This window comes from Muscardinus avellanarius (assembly GCF_963383645.1).
Source record: "Muscardinus avellanarius genome assembly, chromosome: 10".
Taxonomy (NCBI): Eukaryota; Metazoa; Chordata; class Mammalia; order Rodentia; family Gliridae; genus Muscardinus; species Muscardinus avellanarius.
In genome coordinates, this window is record NC_137796.1 from 107,133,460 (window position 1) to 107,154,706 (window position 21,247).

General features: G+C 40.0%; 1 protein-coding gene across 20 annotated transcripts in view; it reads right to left on the bottom strand.

The window, feature by feature from the left end:
• The window catches only part of RBFOX1 (RNA binding fox-1 homolog 1), a gene marked incomplete at both ends in the record, with an annotated part of 617,808 nt that overhangs the window by 24,877 nt on the left and 571,684 nt on the right, over positions 1-21,247 (bottom strand). For 16 of the 20 annotated variants that reach the window (XM_080704730.1, XM_080704728.1, XM_080704724.1 and 13 more), the window contains 2 exons: positions 8,483-8,547; positions 19,599-19,638. In XM_080704730.1, the coding sequence (XP_080560856.1) occupies positions 8,483-8,547; positions 19,599-19,638 (105 nt within the window). Of the gene's footprint in view, positions 1-8,482; positions 8,548-13,518; positions 13,562-19,598; positions 19,639-21,247 lie in introns of all 20 variants that reach the window. The other 4 variants (XM_080704721.1, XM_080704739.1, XM_080704735.1 and 1 more) reach the window with 1 other exon arrangement.

A 21,247-nucleotide genomic window follows, 5' to 3' on the forward strand; every position in this document is an offset into this window, starting at 1 on the left:
TAGCAGATGGGGAAACTGAGGCTCAGTTACATTCAGAGGGATGGAATGGAAATCTTCTGGGGTACATTTTATATTAATGTGAGTCTATTATGCAGCCAGTGGCAAGATATTAGCACGAAATCACTTTCTCTACTCATTGATCTTCGAGATAAAGAAAGTAATTAATTGTGGCTATTGCTACCTAAAGAAGCAGTCAGAACGGAATGAATTGTGAAGGGCGCTACACCACTGACAGCTCATTGAAGAAGGGAGAGTGGAGAGAACACGGTCACTGATCAGAGGGAACCGCTGACTGAGGTTATCAGAAGTGTGGCATACTATCGTGTTGGGCCAAAGCTTTGCAATTTAAGTGATTAGAATAATTAAGGAAAGGAATTCTTAACCTTTATCTTTTAGCTCCTCAAAACTGATTAATCTATCCAAACACTCACACACTCTATGCAGCAGAAACGAGCCCAGAAACAATGAGAAAATGGACGAGTCACTCTTTTTAGAGAGATGCTCTCTACTTCTCACTCAGCAAACTCCGTTTCCCCTGAGACTAGCCCCTACTCTAAATGCTTTGTGTGTTAATTAAATATGAAATGCACTACGGTTTTGAGGAGAATCTAATTCCAGAGGAATCAATCATTGTGATCTGCACCAGGGAGAAAATCATAAGAAGTCATTTATTTCTGTCGGATGACTGTTCACGTGCACGTAACTGCTCACAAATATGGAAATAATTTAGAGGCTACAGATAAACAGAAATGAGTTCTCCTGGGGGAAGAAAGAATGAAAGGAAGCAAGCAAGGAAGGAAGGAAGGAAGGAAGGAAAGAAAAAAGGAAGGAAGGAAGGAAGGAAGGGCGGGCCCAACAACTGTGTTCCTAAGTATAGAGTCAGACTTTGTTTTTGATCAACTTAAAGCAAAAAGGCTCAATCTTATTCCCAGAGATAACATCTAGAGTATATTGCCTAGTGACAAACAACAAGAAAGAAAACATAAAAAAAAAAAAGCAAAGAAGCGTAGGGGTTTGATCTGTATTGCCACATCTACCAATGTTTTGTGAGCTAAGGTTCTGATTGGGTGTGTTTGCTTCTTCTGCTTGACTGTGTTGCTGCCTTCAGCGAGGCAAGCTCTTCATTTGGATAGACATAGCTCCTCTAGATTCTTTCTGAGGAAATCATTTTCTCACCAGAGGTCTCTGCCCTACCCCTAGAAAGGACCAGGAGTTCTCTGTCGCCTCTCAGCCCTGCACAGCTGAGGAGCCCTGCTGGTTCCACTTAAAGGACACACTTTATTTGCTTTTTGGTGGCCTATCAAGGCAATGATCTGCAACCTAAAAAGTGTGTAATTAGGTGGTGACAGCACCAAAGGAGTTGTTAACACCTTGTCTTGTCACTGGCAGAATGTCTGCCCACGAAGCTGTGACAGCTGTGCTCCATCGGGTTTGAAATTTCCCTTAATATCTCCCCAGCTCCTTGTTGGTCCAGTCTGTGGACCATTACAGGGCTGGTTATTTTTTTAAGTACTTCCAAATTATATATTCATCTAATAGTGCATAGCCATTGTTAAAATATTATTACGGATTATGGGCCAAAGGAAATTTATTTTTCTTTCTTTCTTTTTTTTTTTTTGTGATGCTAGGGATTGAACCCTGGAGCATTCTATCTCCAAGTTACACACACAGCCCAGTTTTACTTTTGATTTGGAAACAGGGTCTTGATAAATTGTTGTGAGCCTCTGTCTCAGTCTCCCAAGTATTGGGATAACAAGTGTATACCACCAAGCTTGGATGACAACTCATTTTTTTTTTTTTTTTGGCAGTACTGGGGATTGAACCCAGGGACATTCTAACTCTGACTACACCCCAGCCCTATTTTTCATTCTTTATTTTGAAACAGGGTCTCACTGAGTTGTGGAGGGCCTCACTAAGTAGCTGAGGCTGGCTGTGAACCTGCAATCCTCCTGTCTTAGCCTCCCAAGTACTGGGATTACCAGCGTGCACCACCACACCCAGCTTTGGCAATTCATTCTTGCAATAAAAAGTTGAACATCTTTTATTCTAGTCTGTGTGTCTGATATCTATAAATAAAAAAATAGAAAGTCTGGAAGTCTATATTACTTCTCAGCACTAAGAGTTTGATACCCGTGGCCTCAACTTTCAAAAGTCAGAGTGATGCTTCTCTGAAAAGCTATCTGGTCCCGTCTCCACTCATTCAGTCCCACCTCTATTGTTATCAAGCGAAATCAGAGGACCTATAGGGTGGGGTAGGAGAAAATATAATTACCTTACTTATTATATTTTTTTCTTTTTGAAGAATGCCCAATCACAACCAACTTAAAAGGAAGACTGGCATATATGTTGCATATTTCATTAATAAAGTTTGTTTTTCACCTGGCAGGTGTGCCTTATAATGAGTATATTATGGATCCTGCCTCTCTTTCTAGTTTCCCAAAACCTGCCTGGAAGGATTAGCTTCCCCTTATCTTTTTGAGGGCCCAGGCCACAGAGAAAAAAAAAACACCTGATTCTGTAAAGTAGGTGAACATTCAATGAAGAAGAAAGGGGGCATATGAAAATAAGAATAAAATAAAATTAAAATTATAGATATGCATATATTTTCAACGTGGAGTTCTAACAAAAAATGAACATTTTTATGGGCATTAATGGAAGGGTATAAGTAAGGCATTAGGGACTGATATCTGCTCCATTCCTATTACGAGATGGCAGGGCATCTTTATCTTTAATTGCAAAACCAAGTCAGGTCATTAGAATAAGTAAAATTAACAAAAGATAAAAGTAGAAAGTAATAAGCTTCAACAAGGCACTATCAAGCAAGGTTTAGAGGAAGGACTCCTGTCTCCTGCTATGTTTTCACTGAAGAGCCTGGATTCTAACTTTAAAATAGCTTCCTCTTGCCCCTAGACCTTTCTCTCAGTTGGGAAAGGCCACGAGCTCTTATTCCAGCCCCCTTGAGCCTCCATAAACTACACTCTGTGGCTGTGTGGGTCTAAAAATACCGTCCTCCACATCACCCAGTATCAGAAAGGTCTATTTTCCAAGAGTAGCTTTTACAAAAACAAGATGGAAAAGGTGACTAAAGAGTCTAGTTTGGATTGCCAATGTTTGTTTCATCAAGCAAAGAACATTAACAGCAAGACTAGGTCTTAAAAAAAGCTACCACTTACTATTTTATAAACAAAAAGCTACTTTTTGAAGCATATGAGAACAGAAAAAACCTGTGTACTGACCAGAGTAGAGAGAGTTGATGACCCTATTACATCGTCCTTGTCCTTCTCTGTCTCAGGAAATAGTAAATATGCCATCAAAGGCTGTCACCAGGCCTTGAACTGGCCTTGGCAGCTAGGGCTTTAAACTAAGCACTTGGGTAAGATCTTGAGATTTCTCCTTGCACACATCACAGAGAATAGATAGAAGGGCTTGCTAGGGAGGGATTTTGACCTGAAATAGTTTCAACCCTTATCAGGCTTGGCTCAGATAAGAGGAAGCACAGAATCTTTCTTTCTTTCTTTCTGTGCGCTACACTGTCTTCCCTGCTTAAAAGTCCTACAGCATCCTTACGCTAACCTGTCCATATTCCACCATATTTAGAAAAGGCAAAATCAAGACCATATAAAGTATAGAAATTCATTTTAAAGTAATCTTTCTACAAGAGAAAGGCCCTTAATTGGTAAATTAAATTTCCCATTCAGCGTGCTCACTTGCTTTATCTGCCGACAACTCCCCAGTTTTTATTGTATGTCACTTGATACAGGCTCCAAATAAAATGGGCCATCATTTTAATTGCAATTATTTGCCTGTCTATTTTCATGACAGCATTTCTCTATTACTTGACCTGAGTCCAGAAAAAGGAAGGCTCCTAAAAAAGATAGGGAATAACGTGCACCAGGGGAAATCAACTCAAATCCCTCCCTGTTTTCTCTTCAGCATGGACCAAGGTTGTATATAAACACTTAGTTCTAGTTACTGGGGCTTAATTGATGATGAACTAGGATGAGCAGGTAGAAATGGTCTTTTTCTTTCTCTTTCTTCTCTTTACCCTTCTTTCTTCTTCTCATCCACCCATACACCTATACCTTTATCAACCATCCATCACTCTTTTTTCTTTACTTATCCCTCTACCGTTCTATGTGTATACACATGTGTGGGTATCCATCTCTATCATATATATAATTTTAAATAGGAGTAGCCCACCTTCTCCACACCTCCAAAGACAGACCTGCTTATGCCCATCAAGTTTTAAGAAAAAAATAATGATTTTTCCCCCCTCTCTGAGACAGAACCCTTTATTCAGAGGTTGTGAGTGTCAGACTTAAATGGTGTTCCAGTATGCCCCATACGACTGCCTGACCTTGATAAGTCTTGGCTTTGTTGCATAAAGATTTACCTACGTGCTTTTGTGAGGCCTGTGAGGTCCTAAGGCACAGGTGTGGGTGTGAATGCAAGGAGGAAGGTAATTAATATCATGGCATTTTATTTGGGTTTCTCTTAGGTTGCATTGTTATAGAATGGACAATATTCTACCATATTTTCACACAAAAGAGCAATTTCATAGGGTGCCTTCTAATACTCTATTGATCATGACACAGTTCTTGAAAATGAAACAAAAAAAGAGGTATAAAATAAGACAAGAGTCCATGCAGTCTCTTTCACTTGGTCTAGAACGTCTTTGGAAACTTGCTACTATAACCCTACATCAGGAGGTTCCTGGCATTCGGGGGTCTTTAAAGGAAATGCATGGCCTAGGTAAGAGAAGAAATGGCCCCTGGTAACTACTGGTGCAACTTTCCTTTGATGAGATCTCAGAGTGAAGCCCTGTATTGTTTTCTCTCTGACAGGTCTATCTACAGTTAACTACCTTCTGCCTACCATGGAGAGGCTTTTTCATGCACTGGCTATTAGGAAATGTTAGAGTGTTATAGCAAGCAAGACACACATGACCAATGTCTGTCTTTGTGGTGAGACATCTTGATCAAAGCTATATACACGTCATACATATTCTCCCAAATCATTGTGGCACAAGTCATTGAAGAAGTAATCTTCCCCCTCCCCTTCCCCAATTTTGGCTACTGAAAAAATGCAACAAGGACCTATTATAGTACACAAAGAAAACAAGAGCCAGTCAAGAAAGAGAAGCCTGCCCCAGGCTTAATCAAGCAAGCCATTCACTGAGCTAATGTGATGGACCCGTGAACTCAGAACGTTCCACAGACACAGCAACACCAAGTAGCATGCAATGATGCGATGGCCGTAGGCATGACTGCCATGCTTGGATTGGTTCAAGCCCGGAAAACAATCTTATTGCGACCCTGGACGGTTAGCTTTCCATAAATCAAAATGAGATTGAAAGTAGAGAGTTGGCGAGGTCAAATGCTTACCAAAATGCCAAGAAAAGATGTTCACCTATCCCCACTGAATTTGTCTGTGAGGCTCTAAAATTATCTAGTTCAGCTCGGTCTTTTTTCGTCTGGGTAAATCTCTGCCCACACCAGATGGTCTTCATTCTGGAGGTCAATGATCAGAGCCTCTCAGGGTGCTCTGATATGGTCAGCATGTGAAGGTGATGGGCAGGGAGTCGCAAGGTGCCCATTAAACACCTTCTGGGCAGTCCTGAGGTTACTAGAGTTCGATGTTTTTCAAAGGTCCCTGAATCTTTAATTTGATGAGGGCTTAATTTGTGCTGATAAAAGGTAAAATTCTACCAACTGGGACATCAAACTTCTTTCTCTTTTAAGATGTCTGAAGTGTGAATCTCACGATTACAGGGGAGGTTGGTTGCAGCTTATCTTTTGATCAAATTGACAACCAAAGAGCATTTCCCAAACACTCTCAATTCCTGCTGAGTCCCCTACCTATTTTGAAGGCGTTTCTTTTTGTGAAGAAGTTTATCTCTTTGTCTTCCTGTCTGTCTGCCAGAGAAGAGGAACTAATCCTCTATTACTACTGATATTATGCAGTGAGAACTCAAAAACAATTTCTGCTGCCCTGAGATCAATTCTAGATATTCAGCATCTTTAAAATAGATTCAAAGGCTATTCTGATAACTTCACATTGCCCCCAAAAGTGTGTCGTTATAAAAGACCTTCCTTCTCTATCTTTGCTCATTGAGAATAAAAGGAAGTAGCGCCACGTAATAGAGACTTTATAAATCAAAACAGAATATCGTTTTAGAGATTGTTTTCTGGTAATTCACCTATTACTGGATTTACCTCCATGAATAATTCCATATGTGGCGAGTGTCTCGTTTACAATAAAGTTAAATAGGGCTAGTAATCAATTTCCTCAGCAACCGGGAGGGCCTGATGTGCAAACATCTCTAATGAACAACAAGAGGGCAATTACATGGACAAGAATATAGTTAGTTGGTTTCTTCAGCTGAAACGGTTATACTAAACTGGGAATTGCAGAGTTATTAAAGATTTACCAAGCCCAGAATGAGGGCATTTTTTTTGTGTGTGTGCAGTAGGATATGTTTCCAATGAGAAATCTTAATAATATTAAAATTGCAGATTTTTACATATATTTGCATACACAGACTTCCAAAATGTGGAAAATTCTAACTGATTTTTAGATGCATACGAGAGAGATGACTAGCTTCTCAAGTAGCTGTGTCGAAGAAGAGTACTAAACATTGTTTATTTCTTTCAAACGTCTAGATTGGTCTTATTGAAGAAGGCGATTTTCTAATTTTCTAATTAACCTTTTTGCAACTTGGGGAATCGCTGTACTTATACTGAGAAGCAAGATAAACACTCAAAGAACTAAATCCGTTTAAGATTCTTATAATTATACAGCAGGCTAAAGTTACTATGATTATAATTATATACAAAGTGGGTGTTTGAGAATTTAGCATCTAGAGATATTTTCATAGAAATAATTAAGGGTTGTGGCTGAACCACTTTCCAATTGATACCATGTGAATCTTCAGTGCGCAGAATTTAATAGCATTAAGCCTTTTCATTTGTTGAATGATCTTGAGTATTTTGAGATTGTCATCATTTTTATTAGCCTTATTGACCCTCTCTCTTTTCCTAATCCAGTGTCAGAGTGTACTGAAGATAACAATTGACATGAAGCATTTTTCTTCTTCTCGACTGATTATTGGGCAAGTGGGTAATTTATGTGTTTACAATTATGTCTTGACAATGGTATGGATTACTTCGAAGACTCCCTACAGTCTTAGGAATTTGTGATGGCTCTTTTAAGAGAATAACACCTATACAGATCCGAAACAACAGATCTCAGCTCTATTTCACCAAAGGCATTTGTTACAAGCTGATGTGTAGGGTTTTCCAAGTGTAGCTTTTAAAGTTGAGCTTTTTGTTTTGCAGAAGAAGCCAGTAGCTACAATGAATTAACAACCCAACAACCCATCTTGTGAGAAATGGAATGGAACTGCCCAGAAAGCACACCACAGCACACCGAGAGAGGAACTCCATCACTCCACAGTGGTTGCTCACGTTTTTTCAGGAAGGAGTCCAACATGGCTCTCCCGCTTACCTGTCTGACCCAGCATGCCTCAGCCACACATGCAAATTGTTACCGTTGTTTTATTCATGAGACACTTTGAAATTAAAGGAGTCATTGTCAAAATAAGCACCCTTGATGACGTTTGTGCATGCACAGCATGTGAACATTCACATTGATGTCCTCAGAAAACAGAGCCAAGGAGCTGCATTCGGTGTGGAAACGCACGCTTTGATTTATCAAGGCACTTCTACAAAAGTAGCTATGGCTTGCTGCTTCAGGAACCGAGTCATCTGTAAAGCCTGGAGAATCAAGCCACCCCCACATGTCCATTCTGACTCCTGCATTTCTCAGACATAATCCCGTGCCTACTGCTTGCTGCCGGTCTTTGGGTGTGCTGTGCATGGCCAGCAAAGGTTGACGTCTGTTTGTAGCATTGGACACCAGACATTGCCACAAAGGAGGGAATCTCCTCATGAAAGCCACATACGTTTCCCACTCCTTTATTTTCAATTTAAAAAAATGCCAGAGAGGGAATATTTTCCTGTGTGTAAAATGGGAAAGGAGGTGCTTGAATTGGAGATAAATCTGCAGGATCAGCTTCTATTTTTCAGTGTCAGCTGAAACCTTGGTCTTTCATAGATGACCAGGAGAAAACTGCACAGGGAACATACAAGTGTGTGTGTGTGTGTGCACGTGCAAACATGTGCATGCGTGTGTGTGATTGCACAAGGTATGTGGTCACAGAAATAAAGAGACTGGAAAAACAACTCTAGTGGGAAAAAACATGGTTTCTTAGCAGAGAGGTTGAGGAGCTTAGAAAGAACTAGTCTTCATCGTCCATCCCCTCTCCATGTGGTCTTGTGTAGACTTTTACCATGGGACCTAACACTGGGGCCCTTTCTCTCTGGTAGTCATGCATTTTCAGCAAGACTGGACAGAAATCTTCTATCCCAGCAACTAAGTTGATTATCGTGTAGTCGTTAAGCACAAGAAAGAGGACCCTTACCTGTCACTGTAGGCAGCGGCAGTGGTGGGGGTAGGCTGGGCGTAGCGGTAGGCAGCATAACCACCCTAAAACACAAGGAGAAATTTGATTTAGGGACACACAGGAGTCCAGCATAGGAGTGCGCAGTGGGGACACCACACCAGGACAGTGGTTACCCGAATCTACCAATCTAAAGCTGTGGTTAATGAAAGCCAAGTTTCAAAGAAGGAAAAACACACCGGAGAGAGAAAGGGGTGAGCACCAACCCTAGTTGCTTGTTAAAGGTTAGCATTTGTGAAGAAAGAACCCAGGTGCCCTTGAAGGAAATGTCTAAGAGTTATTAGTGATTGCCATGGCATGGGAAAGGCAACAGGGAATTATTTAAGTACTCTTCTTATTTTGCTGAACTTTCCAGATTTTCCAAATAAGAGTTAATAGTAATTGTCATGGGATGGGGAGGACAATAGGGGATTATTTAAGTACTCTCTACTTTGCTGAACTTTCCATATTTTTCAAAGAGATTATACTTTACCCTTACTAAATATAACTTAAATTTTATTCAAATGACCTTTGACTATTATACGAATCAATCAATGTTGTGCCTTACATGTTATACTTATTTTAAATATCAAGTAAATTTTTGATTGAGAGTTTATTAGTAACCACTTGCATATGTAGTTATTTGACCACTAATGCTGCCTACAACTTTCTAAATATTACATAATTATTATAAAAATGAATGGTGACTACCGCCTAAGAATCCTGTCTTTGGGGCTAAAAATATCCCTCTGCTATGCATCTCACTGGTTCAGACTGGGGGGATTTGCTTGGCACAGAAAATAAGATAAAGCCTCTAATTTGTAAATAAATTCATTAACAGAGAAAAAATGGAAAAAAATGAACATTTAGTTGTATGTACCAGTAATTGCAATTGTTCAATTAAGCAAAGAGGATGAGCAAATGGGCATATTCAAAAGGAATTGTGTTCAGTGAAGCATTGATTATCAAACTGTGAAGATAAGAGAGCTCCTTGCTCAGTGGACCATGGCAATATGTCAACCACTGCAGGATGATCTCAGCACAATTACCAAACATGATCCAGTTTCCACCAATAACAAAGGGATTATTCAGATTCTAATTAGACTATACAATCCCATAATCCTCTGCGAGGAAAATCTCACCCTCACCAAAAAGGGGCAACTCAGGATAGAGTAGTGTGTCAGAGGGCATCTACTGATCAGACCACAGTCCGGGAGAATGGGTGTCTTTCTATTTGTCTTTATGTCCTGGCGAAATAAGCAAGGGGAGAAAAAGTAGATGGAGAAAGGAAACTCCAAAAAGCATCTTTCAAGACGTAGGTGAACTGGTCTTCATAATTTTTCTCTTTCAGACACAGCTAACTTTCACAGTGCATCTGCCTTCACTTGCAAAGCAATTCATAAAAGCTAGCCTATCCTTAGAGAAGTTTGTTCTTTGGATCAGCCCTAGTGAAGACACAGCCAAGACATCCTGGCAAATAATCACCAAAAATCAAACCTCCTTAAAAATCAAAGTGAAAGTTAAAAAGGTCGTAGATAGATACCAACAGATGTTCCAAATACCCTGTTCCCTAGTAAGGGATGGGGCGCTCACTCCATGTGCTGGAGAGTCAGAAAGCAAAAGCAGTTGTCATTCCAGTACCGAGCTAGAGAGTTGGAATGATGGGCTGAGGGGCAATATAGCTACCAGATTTCTGGAGCCATGCTCTTAATCGACTTGTCCATCCTCCTGGCTTTTCCTGATGCACACAGAGAGATGCAGGTGTACCAGGATGTATATTAAACCTAACAAGGTAGGGAGGGGCTTTTGGTGGCTAACTGTTCAGAGGCATTAGCTACAACCGGCTAAAAGCTCTGAGTAGAGAAAATGTGTGTGTGTGTGTGTGTGTGTGTGTGTGTGTGTGTGTTTGTATATCTCTCTCCCAGGACAGGGTTGGGGGATGTATTTGCATAGATATTAGCATTAGGTGCCACTTAAATCATGATTGGGTGGCTGTGAATTTGATTTTAGCAAAGTTTTAGCAATGTTCCATTGGCAAATGCTTGTGGTTTGAATTCTGCGTATATCCCCAAGTTCTTTAGTGGTTTCAGTAAAGGAAAGAAGGACTGCTACCGTGCAAACAGAAAATGACTAAAATGAACCTCACTGACCACTAGGTTGATATTTATCATAGGAATAAAAATGCAAGTGTGTATATCTGGAGTGCTCTGACATTACAGATGTGGTTGTCTATGAAGATAGGGGAATGATCGCCATACATATACATATTGCTTGACCATTTGGGGAAAATAAGCCTATTTCTGTATAAGGCACAAGTGCTCAATATTCTGATGTTTGTCTTTGTTATCTTGGAATTTGTTTGCGAGTAATCTTGTTTTTTCTTTGATACTGTGTATTGAAGCCAGGGCATTCTATCTCTGAGCTACGCTCCCAGCCCTATTTGAATTTTTATTTGGAAACAGGATATTGCTAAGTTGCTGAGACTGGCTTTCAACCTATGATCCTCCTGTCTCTGCCATCCATGTGCTGGGATTAAAGATGTACACCACTGTGCCCAGCTGTTACAAGTATTCTTGATTCAAGAGTCAATATCATAGTTTGATAACATCTACAGAGCAGTAGGGAAGCCTTGACTTTGACCGTGGTCTCACTGCTTGCCAACAAACCACAATGTAACAACAGGGATGATCTGATCCTATCTATCATGCTAGCAGATATCCTCATGTGTCTACTGGACACTTGATATGTGGGTAGTGAAAACAAGTGAATATATAATTTCTTTAATTTTCACTAATTTGAGTTTAGATGTAAATAACCACATGGGCTTGGTGGCTATAGTAATGAACACCACAAGTCAATCTCTGAAAATGTAGTGAGTGGAATAGAAGAGAACTAACTGGCTTGATACCTCCATCTTTCTAGATTACATTATTGTCCTTGCTGTTTTTCTGATTATAAAATCCATATCAGAGGAACAGCAGAGTTGTGCATTAACACAGCCCATGTGTGCACACGCTGTAAAATAATCAAAACATATAAATTGTTTCAATTTGCCTTTTTAACAGGTGACTCCAATCAATTTTGCTTCTCTGTGCTTTGAAGCTTGCTGAGCATAGATGGAGCTTCTGTGTGTTTCTGGGATAATAGTTAAATGGGGGACTTTTGTTCTATTCAAGGCCATAAGACATGGTTCATGATGAACCTGGCCCTCCCGGATCTCATGACAAAACATAAGTCAATTGATCAGTGATTTTTTCCTGCCACTCAACCAAAGGAAAAAGGGAAGGACAAGGAAAACAAACATAGTCCTATGCTTCTCCATTCATCAAACAAACTCATTTTTCATGTTGGGTGGCAAAATATAAATGTAGCTTTATATATTAACAATGAATTTTGAATGGCCACCACCACTACCAAAGATGGACATCAAAGAAACCCAACTCACACGAGCTGAAATGTTTGCTCTGTTAGTGAAATTTTTTTTGGAGGTTTCTTGGGGGTAGGATCTCAGATGATGCTTTGGTAAAACATTTTTAGAACTGTGCACAGTGGGGTAATAAGGGTGGAAGGAAATTGACAGGTTCCCTGGCCAAACAAATTTGGAAAAGGCTGGGTTAAACCAAACGAAGTATGTTATTCTATCTGCAGAACTTCATAGAACAGTATTGATGAACATTGTATACCACCCTGACATCTCAAAGTAGCAAGGTAATATAAATCAAAGCTTTTTGCTTTAGACCATACTTTTGGAGAAAAGTGGTTCTAGGTGCAAAATGATTAATTAGTTAGGGAGAGAAGTGAAAGGAAGAAATATGGGCATAGGTGGGATGTGCAGGCTGCCTGCGGCTTGACTGTGTAGGAAGGTGGTGATGGGTCTAACCCCAGAGGGAGGCTTCCTCCTGTCTAGGTGCAGCTGAGCTCTGGCTACGCTTTGTGCGAAGCAGGTGTACTGGTGTACATATAACTCAAGTTGTGCTTACTATAGAAATGTTTACAAAGACATTTGCAAAATGAAAAATGTAAATATAAATCACAGCTCTCTAGTTTATCTTTACTATACATTCTGTTACTTTTGACTTTTGCGGTAGAAGACAGTTTGCTTTAAGGTAACTCCAAAAGTTGATGTCAAGAATTTTAATCACTTTGCCCTCTCCTAGATGCAACTACCTTTTTTTTTACATTTGTGGTTTTTAAGTATTTTAAATTGAACTTGGATCCATTTTCATGGTTTAAAAATTAAGTATCTTGTTAACTGACTTATTGCTGCATAAAGACAAGAAATACAGGTGAGAGAGAAATCCATGTAATGAAACTCCGATTAATCACTAAGTTTAGTACTCATCTCTTATTTTGACAGTTTTAGTGCTAGTTATAAACCAAAGTTAGAGACTTTGAGCCAACAACATATGTGCTGATTTTTCTTTTTTTTCTACAGATTCACTTAGATAATCATTTGGGGTTTGTATCCATGGTGAGCAATAGGTTTGAGAGCTATAACAAAAGATGTGAAATAAATTTCTGACCAGCTGCAATGTAACCAGGAAGGGCAATGTTAATAATTATTCTGACCTCAATGTTGGATGGACAAGAGGTTTTTGATGTAGCCAACCAAGTGGAGGACAAGACCCTACTAAAAAATTACCCAGAGAATTGATTCAATAAAACCTTCTAATTTTTTTTTTGCTGAGTTTATATTGATTGAATCCAAATACATTTTAAGACAAGAAATTGATTGGCAAATTGGACCCTCAGTTTGATGTATTTATGATCTAGAAAGCTCATGACCATGTTGCTTGGAAGGAACTGTCCCAACCCAACTGCAGACATATCTTACTTAAGGTAAGGAGTAATCATTCTAATCTAAGAGAATTCATATTAGAACTGGGAAATTCAGTTAGTCCTTCCTCCTTCGATGTTAGACAATATCCCCTCCTCCCCAAGAATCATCTTGTTAGTAAAGATCTCACAGCAAACCCACAGTCATATGATGAGTTTTTCCACCAGTTGGGATTTCATACCTGCAGCAATTTATTGCCATACACAGGCTCTTGATACACTATTCTATAAGGAAACAGAAATGTAATGTGTTCAATGCAAAAATGAAATAACTAAAAGGAAATGCATAAGTCAGACAGAAACTCCAGAGCCATTCATTTACAAGTTTGCTTCTCTTAGGTTGTTAAGACTGGAAAGTGATCCACCCAATTGAGAGGGGAGCCAGGCATTACCAAATACTTGAAGTTGCAGATCTTGATGGAGACTTTCAAAGAAGGTAGAGATAAGAATCCAGCTGCAGTATTTGTATTTGGGATCTAACTTGTGTTTTTTTATTTATTTATTTACTTACTAGTACTGTTTTTTTTTTTTGAGGTACTGGGGATGGAACCCAGGGGCATTTACCCCCAAGCTACACCCCTAGCCCTAGTTTTATTCTTTATTTTGAAACAAAGTCTCACTGAGTTGCAAAAGGCCTAACTAAGTAGCTGAGGCTGGCCACAAACCGCAATCCTCCTGTCTCAGCCTCCCAGGTACTGGGATTACAAGTGTGTACCACCATGCCTAGCTATTACTGGGGTTTTAACCCAGAGACATCCTGCCTCTGGGCTATACCCCAGCCTATTTATTATTATTATTATTATTATTATTATTATTGTTATTATTAATTTATTGGAAACAACGTCTTGTTACGTTGCTGGTGACCTGGCTGTTAATAATATCTTGAAATTGAGATCCTTCTGTCTCATCCTCTCAAGTACTGACATTATAGGCATGCACTGCCATGCCTGACTCTAATTTTTATTTATTTACTTACTTATTTATTTATTTATTTTTACAGGTCTGGGGATGGAACCCAGGGACATTCGACCTCCAAGCTACACCCCCTGTCCTTTTTTTTTTTATTCTTTATTTTGAAACTGGGTCTCACTGAGTTGCAGAGGGCCTCACTAAGTAGCTGAGGCTGTCCGTGAACCACGATCCTTTAGTCTCAGCCTCCGGAATGCTAGGATTACAGGTGTGCACCACCACACCTGGCATAATTTTTATTTTTAAAAAATTAAAATGATAATTTCATGGCTTTTCAACTTTACAAAGAATGTCTCACCACTTCAAGTTAACTATTAAAAATTTATGTATTTCATGATTAAAATTATCTGGCCTGAGAATTTAATTTTGATGTGTGTGTGTGTGTGTGTGTGTGTGTGTGTGTGTCTGGGGATTGAACACAAGAGCTTTCTACCTCTGAGCTATTCCCTAGCCTCTTTCTATTTTGTTTTTGAAACAGGGTCTCTCTAAACTGCCGAGGCTGTCCTCAAACCTGGAATCTCCCTCTCTCAGTCTCCCAAGTACTGGGACTATGGTGTGTATCACCACGCCTGGCTGATGCCAGATAATATAAGCAGCTAAAACAGCTCTGTTGCAGCAACCGAAACCGGACCCACAGCTTTATTTGCTAAGTTCAACTAACAACGTGGGAAAATTGCGTTTCAAAAATTCATTAATTGCACCGAGGCTCCCCAAACTACTTTTAACAATTTAAGACTAGGAAACACATAGGTGTACATGTACTTAAAAGAGCTACTGTTCATTAGTGTCAAAATCTCTAACATGTTATCACTTCATTCAAACCCGACACTGAGGAGGGCTCAGTAGAACCCTTGTATGGACAGGAAAGTAAGTTTGTGACATGAGGGCTATTCATGGATGATCTTTCCTGCCAGAGGTTTGAGTTTGAAGGGAAATTCTCTAGTTCCAAGGAAGACATTGAAGCACTTGAGCATTTTAAGGGTCTTGAAGACCTGCCCTATAAATGGATGTGAATCTATCATCTATCTATCTATCTATCTATCTATCTATCTATCTATCTATCTATCATCTACCTAATATATATAGTATAAAGAAAAATATATATAGTATAAAGAAAAAATATATATAGTATAAAGAAAAATCAACAATTGTATATTCTTACACAATCTGGCCTTCCTTCCCAGTTCATTGTATGCAACCTTTCCCTTTGAGTTAAAATACAACCTCGGGGAGCTACAGCTGTCAGAGTTTTGGTTCCCCATCCCCATCTAGTCCTCACTGTGTTGGGCATTTGATTGTTTCACCTGCAGATAGTTTTCTCCAGTGGCCTGCCCATTCTCTTAGAACCTCCATGTTTTCTTCTTCCTTGCCTTTCTCTTTCCTTTGCTTGCACTTTTCATATTTCACAATCACTTTAATCTGTCCGCCCAGTGGTGGAGTGTTGGTAGCTGGATCACATGGGTTCAAGCTTCTGTGTCAAGAAAGATCTCTGAAGCTGGGTGTGGTGGCACACACGTGGAATCCCAGCATTTGGGAGGCTGAGGCAGGAGGATCGCGGTTCAAGAACGGTGAGACCCATTTTCAAATAAATAACAAAAAAATAGGGCTGTGGTGTAGCTTGAAGGTAGTATGACCCTGAGTTCCATCCCCAGTGCCACACACACACAAAAAATACTGGACAAAGTATTTCATTTCTTTTCTGAAAAATAAATATCTTTCCTGAAAAAAATAATAGAGGTACTGTGCTCAGTTTATTACTATGCTATGGTGAAGAGGAGATAGGCTGACGCAGACTAAACACTAAGCACTCTGTTCCTCACATAGTAGACATTTCCTTTTTCAGTGGACCATGGTCTCCCTGGTAGTGATGGAACATGGCCAGCCTCATGCTGCCTAACTGTCAGGTGGCTCACACCAAAAGCAGGGTCTCAGAATACTGACTTGGGCTTTGTATTTGGAAAATTCCTACTTTCCAGCTTTGCTGATCTTAGAGCTACTCACTTCTGAGCTCAATTCTTGGCAAAATGAGAGCACCTCTCTGTGCTGAGATACATGGGTGGAAATTGACAAGAAGGTAGAGATAACTGTGTTTTACCACAATGTCAACCAGAAACTTGTTATTACAAAATTTAGAAATGGTGTCATATTGCGGTGGATCTTCTGGAGAATTCTTCTCTGGGTAGCTGTCATGGAGGCATCTCATTTTAGAAAGCTCAGGGCCTTTTTAATAAAAAGGAACACAGTTGACATTTGTATTGTGCATACCTCTCTTCTCCTTTCTTCTCTTCTCTTCCCATCCACCCTGTCACCACTCTCTCACTCCAGTTTCTACCAATAGTTTATTATATTGGTATGGCTTTATTTTAATTTCCTTCAGTCTCCTTTCTCAACAGTCATCTTTTGGTCAAAGGTAATGCCCACTGATGTCTCTCTAAGAAGTTTAGTCAACATGTATCTTGGTTAAATAGAGTTAAGAAACCATTAATTTCTACTTCTGGATCAATTTCTGGTCTCATGAGAGAGATGGCTTCAGCTATAAAGAGAGCAGATGGCTTTGTGGGTTTAGGAAGCTTTAGTCCTTCAATGATAACTTTCCGTTTGTATCACTGTTATTTAATTAAATGCTTTAGGTTGATATACTTTTAATTAAAATAAAACAGTACCACTGAGTAGTAATAATTTTCTAGTGGATTTTTTTTTGGGGGGGGCAGTACTGGGGATGGAACTCAGGGGCATTCTGCTTCTGAGATATACTCCCAGCCCTATTTTTATTCTTTATTTTGAAACAGGGTCTCATTGAGTTGCAAAGGGCCTAAGTAGTAGCTCAGGCTGTCCATGAACCACGATCCTCCTGTCTCAGCCTCCCAAATGCTGGGATTACACGCGTGTACTACCACACCCAGATTTCTCTAGTGGATTTAATATGTAAGTCTCTGTCTGTGTTTTGGGAGTACTAGAGGTTGAATCTGGAGGCATTCTACCTCCAAAAATATACTCCCAGCCTTATTATTATTATTATTATTATTATTATTATTATTAATCATCATCATTATTGAAACATAGTCTCATAGAGTTGCTGAGGGGCTTTGTTAAATTGCTGAGGCTGGCCTCAAATTTGTGATCCTCCTGCCTTAACCTTCCAAGGACTGTGACTAAATGACTCCCTGCCAAATTTCTATCTTTTTAAATAAGAGTGTCGTGTATATGTGTATATGTCAGCCTCAGAAACTTAGCAAGATTCTCAGTAACCTATTGAGACTTAGTTTCAAAATTAAAAAAAAATCTGGGGTATAGCTTAGTGGTAGAGGGCCCTGGGTTCCATCTTCAGTACCAGGAAAAGAATAAAAAGATTCAGAGCTGGACCTGATGGCACACATCTTAATCCCAGCAACTGGGATGCCAAGGCAGGTGGATCACAAGTTTGGGGTCAGCCTTGGCAATTTAGCAAGACCTTGCCTCAATTAAAAAAAAAAAAAAAAAAAAAAAAAACCTGAGAATGTGGCTTTGAGGTTGGATGCTCTAGGGTTCAATCCCCAGTACAAAAGTAAAACAAAACAGAGGACTCTCAAATACCAAACAAGCAAACGAATAATGCCCACTGTAGCCTAGCTCCTACATTTGCACAATGTACTCCAGGTTATGTGGAGGCTGCAGGTGGGTGCCTCAGGCACCGGGGTGCAAGGGAGCACTCCACAGTGCTCAGTCCCATCAGCCCACCTGCTTCATCATGTACAATGGCATGAGAGTGCAAGGAGCAGTGCCAGTTCCACAAATACACAAAAGGAAATTGGTTGTCCGTAGAGTATACAGAGTGCGTAGCTGACTCATTTTGTTATAGAAGAAAGGAAGGAAGAAGGAAGGAAGGAAGGAAGGAAGGAAGGAAGGAAGAAAAAAAGGAGGAAGGAAGGAAGGAAGAAAGGAAGGAAGGAAGGAAAAGAGAAAGACAGAGACAGACAAAGACCTAACCTAAGGATGATGGTGTATAGAGTGGACGCCAGGATAATAGAACTCAACTGTGTCCATCATCGGTGAAGATTAATACTGTGTCTCAAAACTGAAGAGATCTTGAATTCAAACGGAGTAAAATTAAATAACCTGTGTCTTTCTTGTTTTCTAATAAATGGCATCAACTTGATCAGAAATGCAGTTTTAGTTTTCTTTGTTAGCCAGTCTATAAAACAACAAATATGATTCCATTGACTGACTCGAGGCCATTAGTAATAAAACATTTATGTGATTTAGAGAACCCCTCCCCCAGTACTGCCCACTAATTTTCAACTGTGTTTATTCCAAGTAATTTTCATAATATTGATGGCTTGAGGCCTAACGTGGGAGATAAGCACATCAAGATCGATGGAGGTGAGTTTAATTATGATCCTAATAATGAGAAACATCCTACTCTTTTCTAAAGAAGAAAGGTTTAATAAAGCGGTACCAATTAGCGAACAATTCTAAGTCAGGTAACTGTATGGGAGAAATGGAGAGAATGAAAGGTTAAAGAAAATAAGGGCTGAGTACTCGAGTCTAAATACATTTCATTAGGAGAATTGGGAGATGTTTCTTGCTAAAATCATCTATGTCAGTGAGAGAAAGAGAGAAACTTCCTAGGGCTGTGGTAATACAATAATTATATTTATAAGGAAGGAATAAAATATCAGCCATGAAAATATCATTTGAACCTTTGTAGCTACTCACTACACCCATTACTCTACGTATTATTCTGAAAACATGCAAACTATATTGAGAAATTCGGAGATAACTTCTTTAGGGGTGGAGGTATTTACTTTGGTACAAGCCCAATTCGACCTTATTGTTTTATTTTTGTCTGTTTGATTGCTTTGTACTGGGGATCGAACCCAGAGACATTCTACCTCTGAACTACACCTCCAGAAAAGAAATTATTATTTTTTATTTTGAAACAGGTTCTCACCAAATTGCTAAGGGCCTAAGTTGCTTAGGCTGGCCTCAAATCTGCAATCCTTCTGTCTCAGTCTCCCAAGTCCTGGGATTACAGGAGTGTACCAGCACGCCTGGCCGCAATGCCGCTTTTGATGGGGGACAGTTGTGTTTATTCTGAAGTTGATCAAATAATTCATTCCGCTCCAACAGCCAGTGATTATTCCTGTGAGCTTGGGAGAAATCCTTCCACCTGGTGAGGTGAAGCCCTGGCTTCTTCCCTACGAACCAGGACCTGGAAATCTGACCATATGAAGTGAAGGCCTTTGCAGCCAACTTGTAAGTAGAATGGCTCTGGCTGGAAACAAAGACGGCATGCACATTAATGAATACTTACATAAATGTCTGCACCATAAAATCCATCCTGGTAAACAACACTGCAAGGGTTGCACACACAAAGAGAAACATTCATATTAGTGCTTTTCCCCATGCAGACATGACCAACCCCTGCGGGCCACGTTAGTCTGGTCACAAGATTCAAAACACAGGAACCCAGGATAGTGTTCACAGATTAAGGAGGTTGGAGAGAGCGTCATTCCTGAAGCCAGGTAAGTCAGGCGGGGTTCAGTGTAGGTCCAGAATCGGGCAGTTTGGCTGGGTACCAAGCTTTCTACTCTGTCGGGAGGGAGATGCAGAATTGTGCAACTTGGAAACGCAAAGGGGACCAAGTTGGCTTTTCAGCGGCCCAGACAGACACGAGCATCTTCAAAGACTGGAGATTGCAATCAAGCCACGGTTCCCTTCCTCCCCCATAATATGCACACACACAAAAAAACATCTGTTTAAGAAGATGACTGCAGGATAGGGCAGATGTCTAGTGTAGCAAGTCTACTTGGAGTCAGAGCTGAGTGGCCTTAGGAGAGCTGGGTAAGGGACAGTATTACATTTGGTTATTTTGTGAGCCATCCTTCCATGGCAAACATAAGAGAATGGCTCTAATTATATGCATGTGTAAACACGTTCCGTGTGTGTCTGTGCAAAAGTGCATGTGTGTGCAAGTGTATTTTGTTCATGTATTTGTGTATTAGTATGTAATTGTATTTAGGAGGGCATGTGTGTATACTTGTATATAGCGTGTCCTTGTTGGTAAACGTGCATGTGTGTATATGAAAGCTCGTGTGTTTAGCAGTGTGTGTATATTTGTATATGTATGCACATGCTTATATGTGTGTGTGTGCATGCGTGTATTTTTGTATTCACATACTTATATTTAAACTAAGGAAAGGTCCAAGTTATACCTTAACAGAACAAACCTCACAGTAGCTAGCTGATTATTTTCCATTTGGTGGTCATGCCAGAAGCGAGAGACTTCTAACGGGCAGAGAATGACCCTGGACTTTCCAAGGAGGGTCTTGAAATATTTCCAGTAAAGCAGCTTTGTGGTCCTGGGACACTAACTCGAACTTCCCAAGCATTCAGATAGGTTTGATGAGGATCATATATTCCCCGCACACCCCACAGACCTTTATGAGAATCACCAGATATCTTGAGGATAAAAATGTGCATTTCTAAATATGTCTCTTTCCAAGGATGGTAGTTGTTATTAATAACCTTCTCTAATACCTTCCCAGGAAGTTTCTAGATGATTTATGATTCTGGCGCAGGACCAATGAGCCCCATTGTTGAGTGAATCTGGGCTTTGATCCCAAAGGATTCCAGCAGAGGGGCCCCACATGTAAGCCAAGCAAAGAGAGCCGAGGGGAGGGGTTCACGACACACTTGCACACCCGCACACACACGCGGCAGTGACACTGGTCTGCTGGAGAACACGAGTGTGCTTCGCAGAGCTTTTCAGAGCTGACTGACTGAATCCCGGGTGTCATTATCCTTAAAGGATGGCAGGGAGTTCACATGCTAAGGAGGTTGGTAGACATACCTCTCAGTTTCTTTCTTTTTTTTCTTCTTTTTCTTCTTTTCTTGGCACTGGGCTACACTCCAGCCCAGATTTTTTTTTTTTTTTTTAATTTTGAAACAGAGTCTCACTAA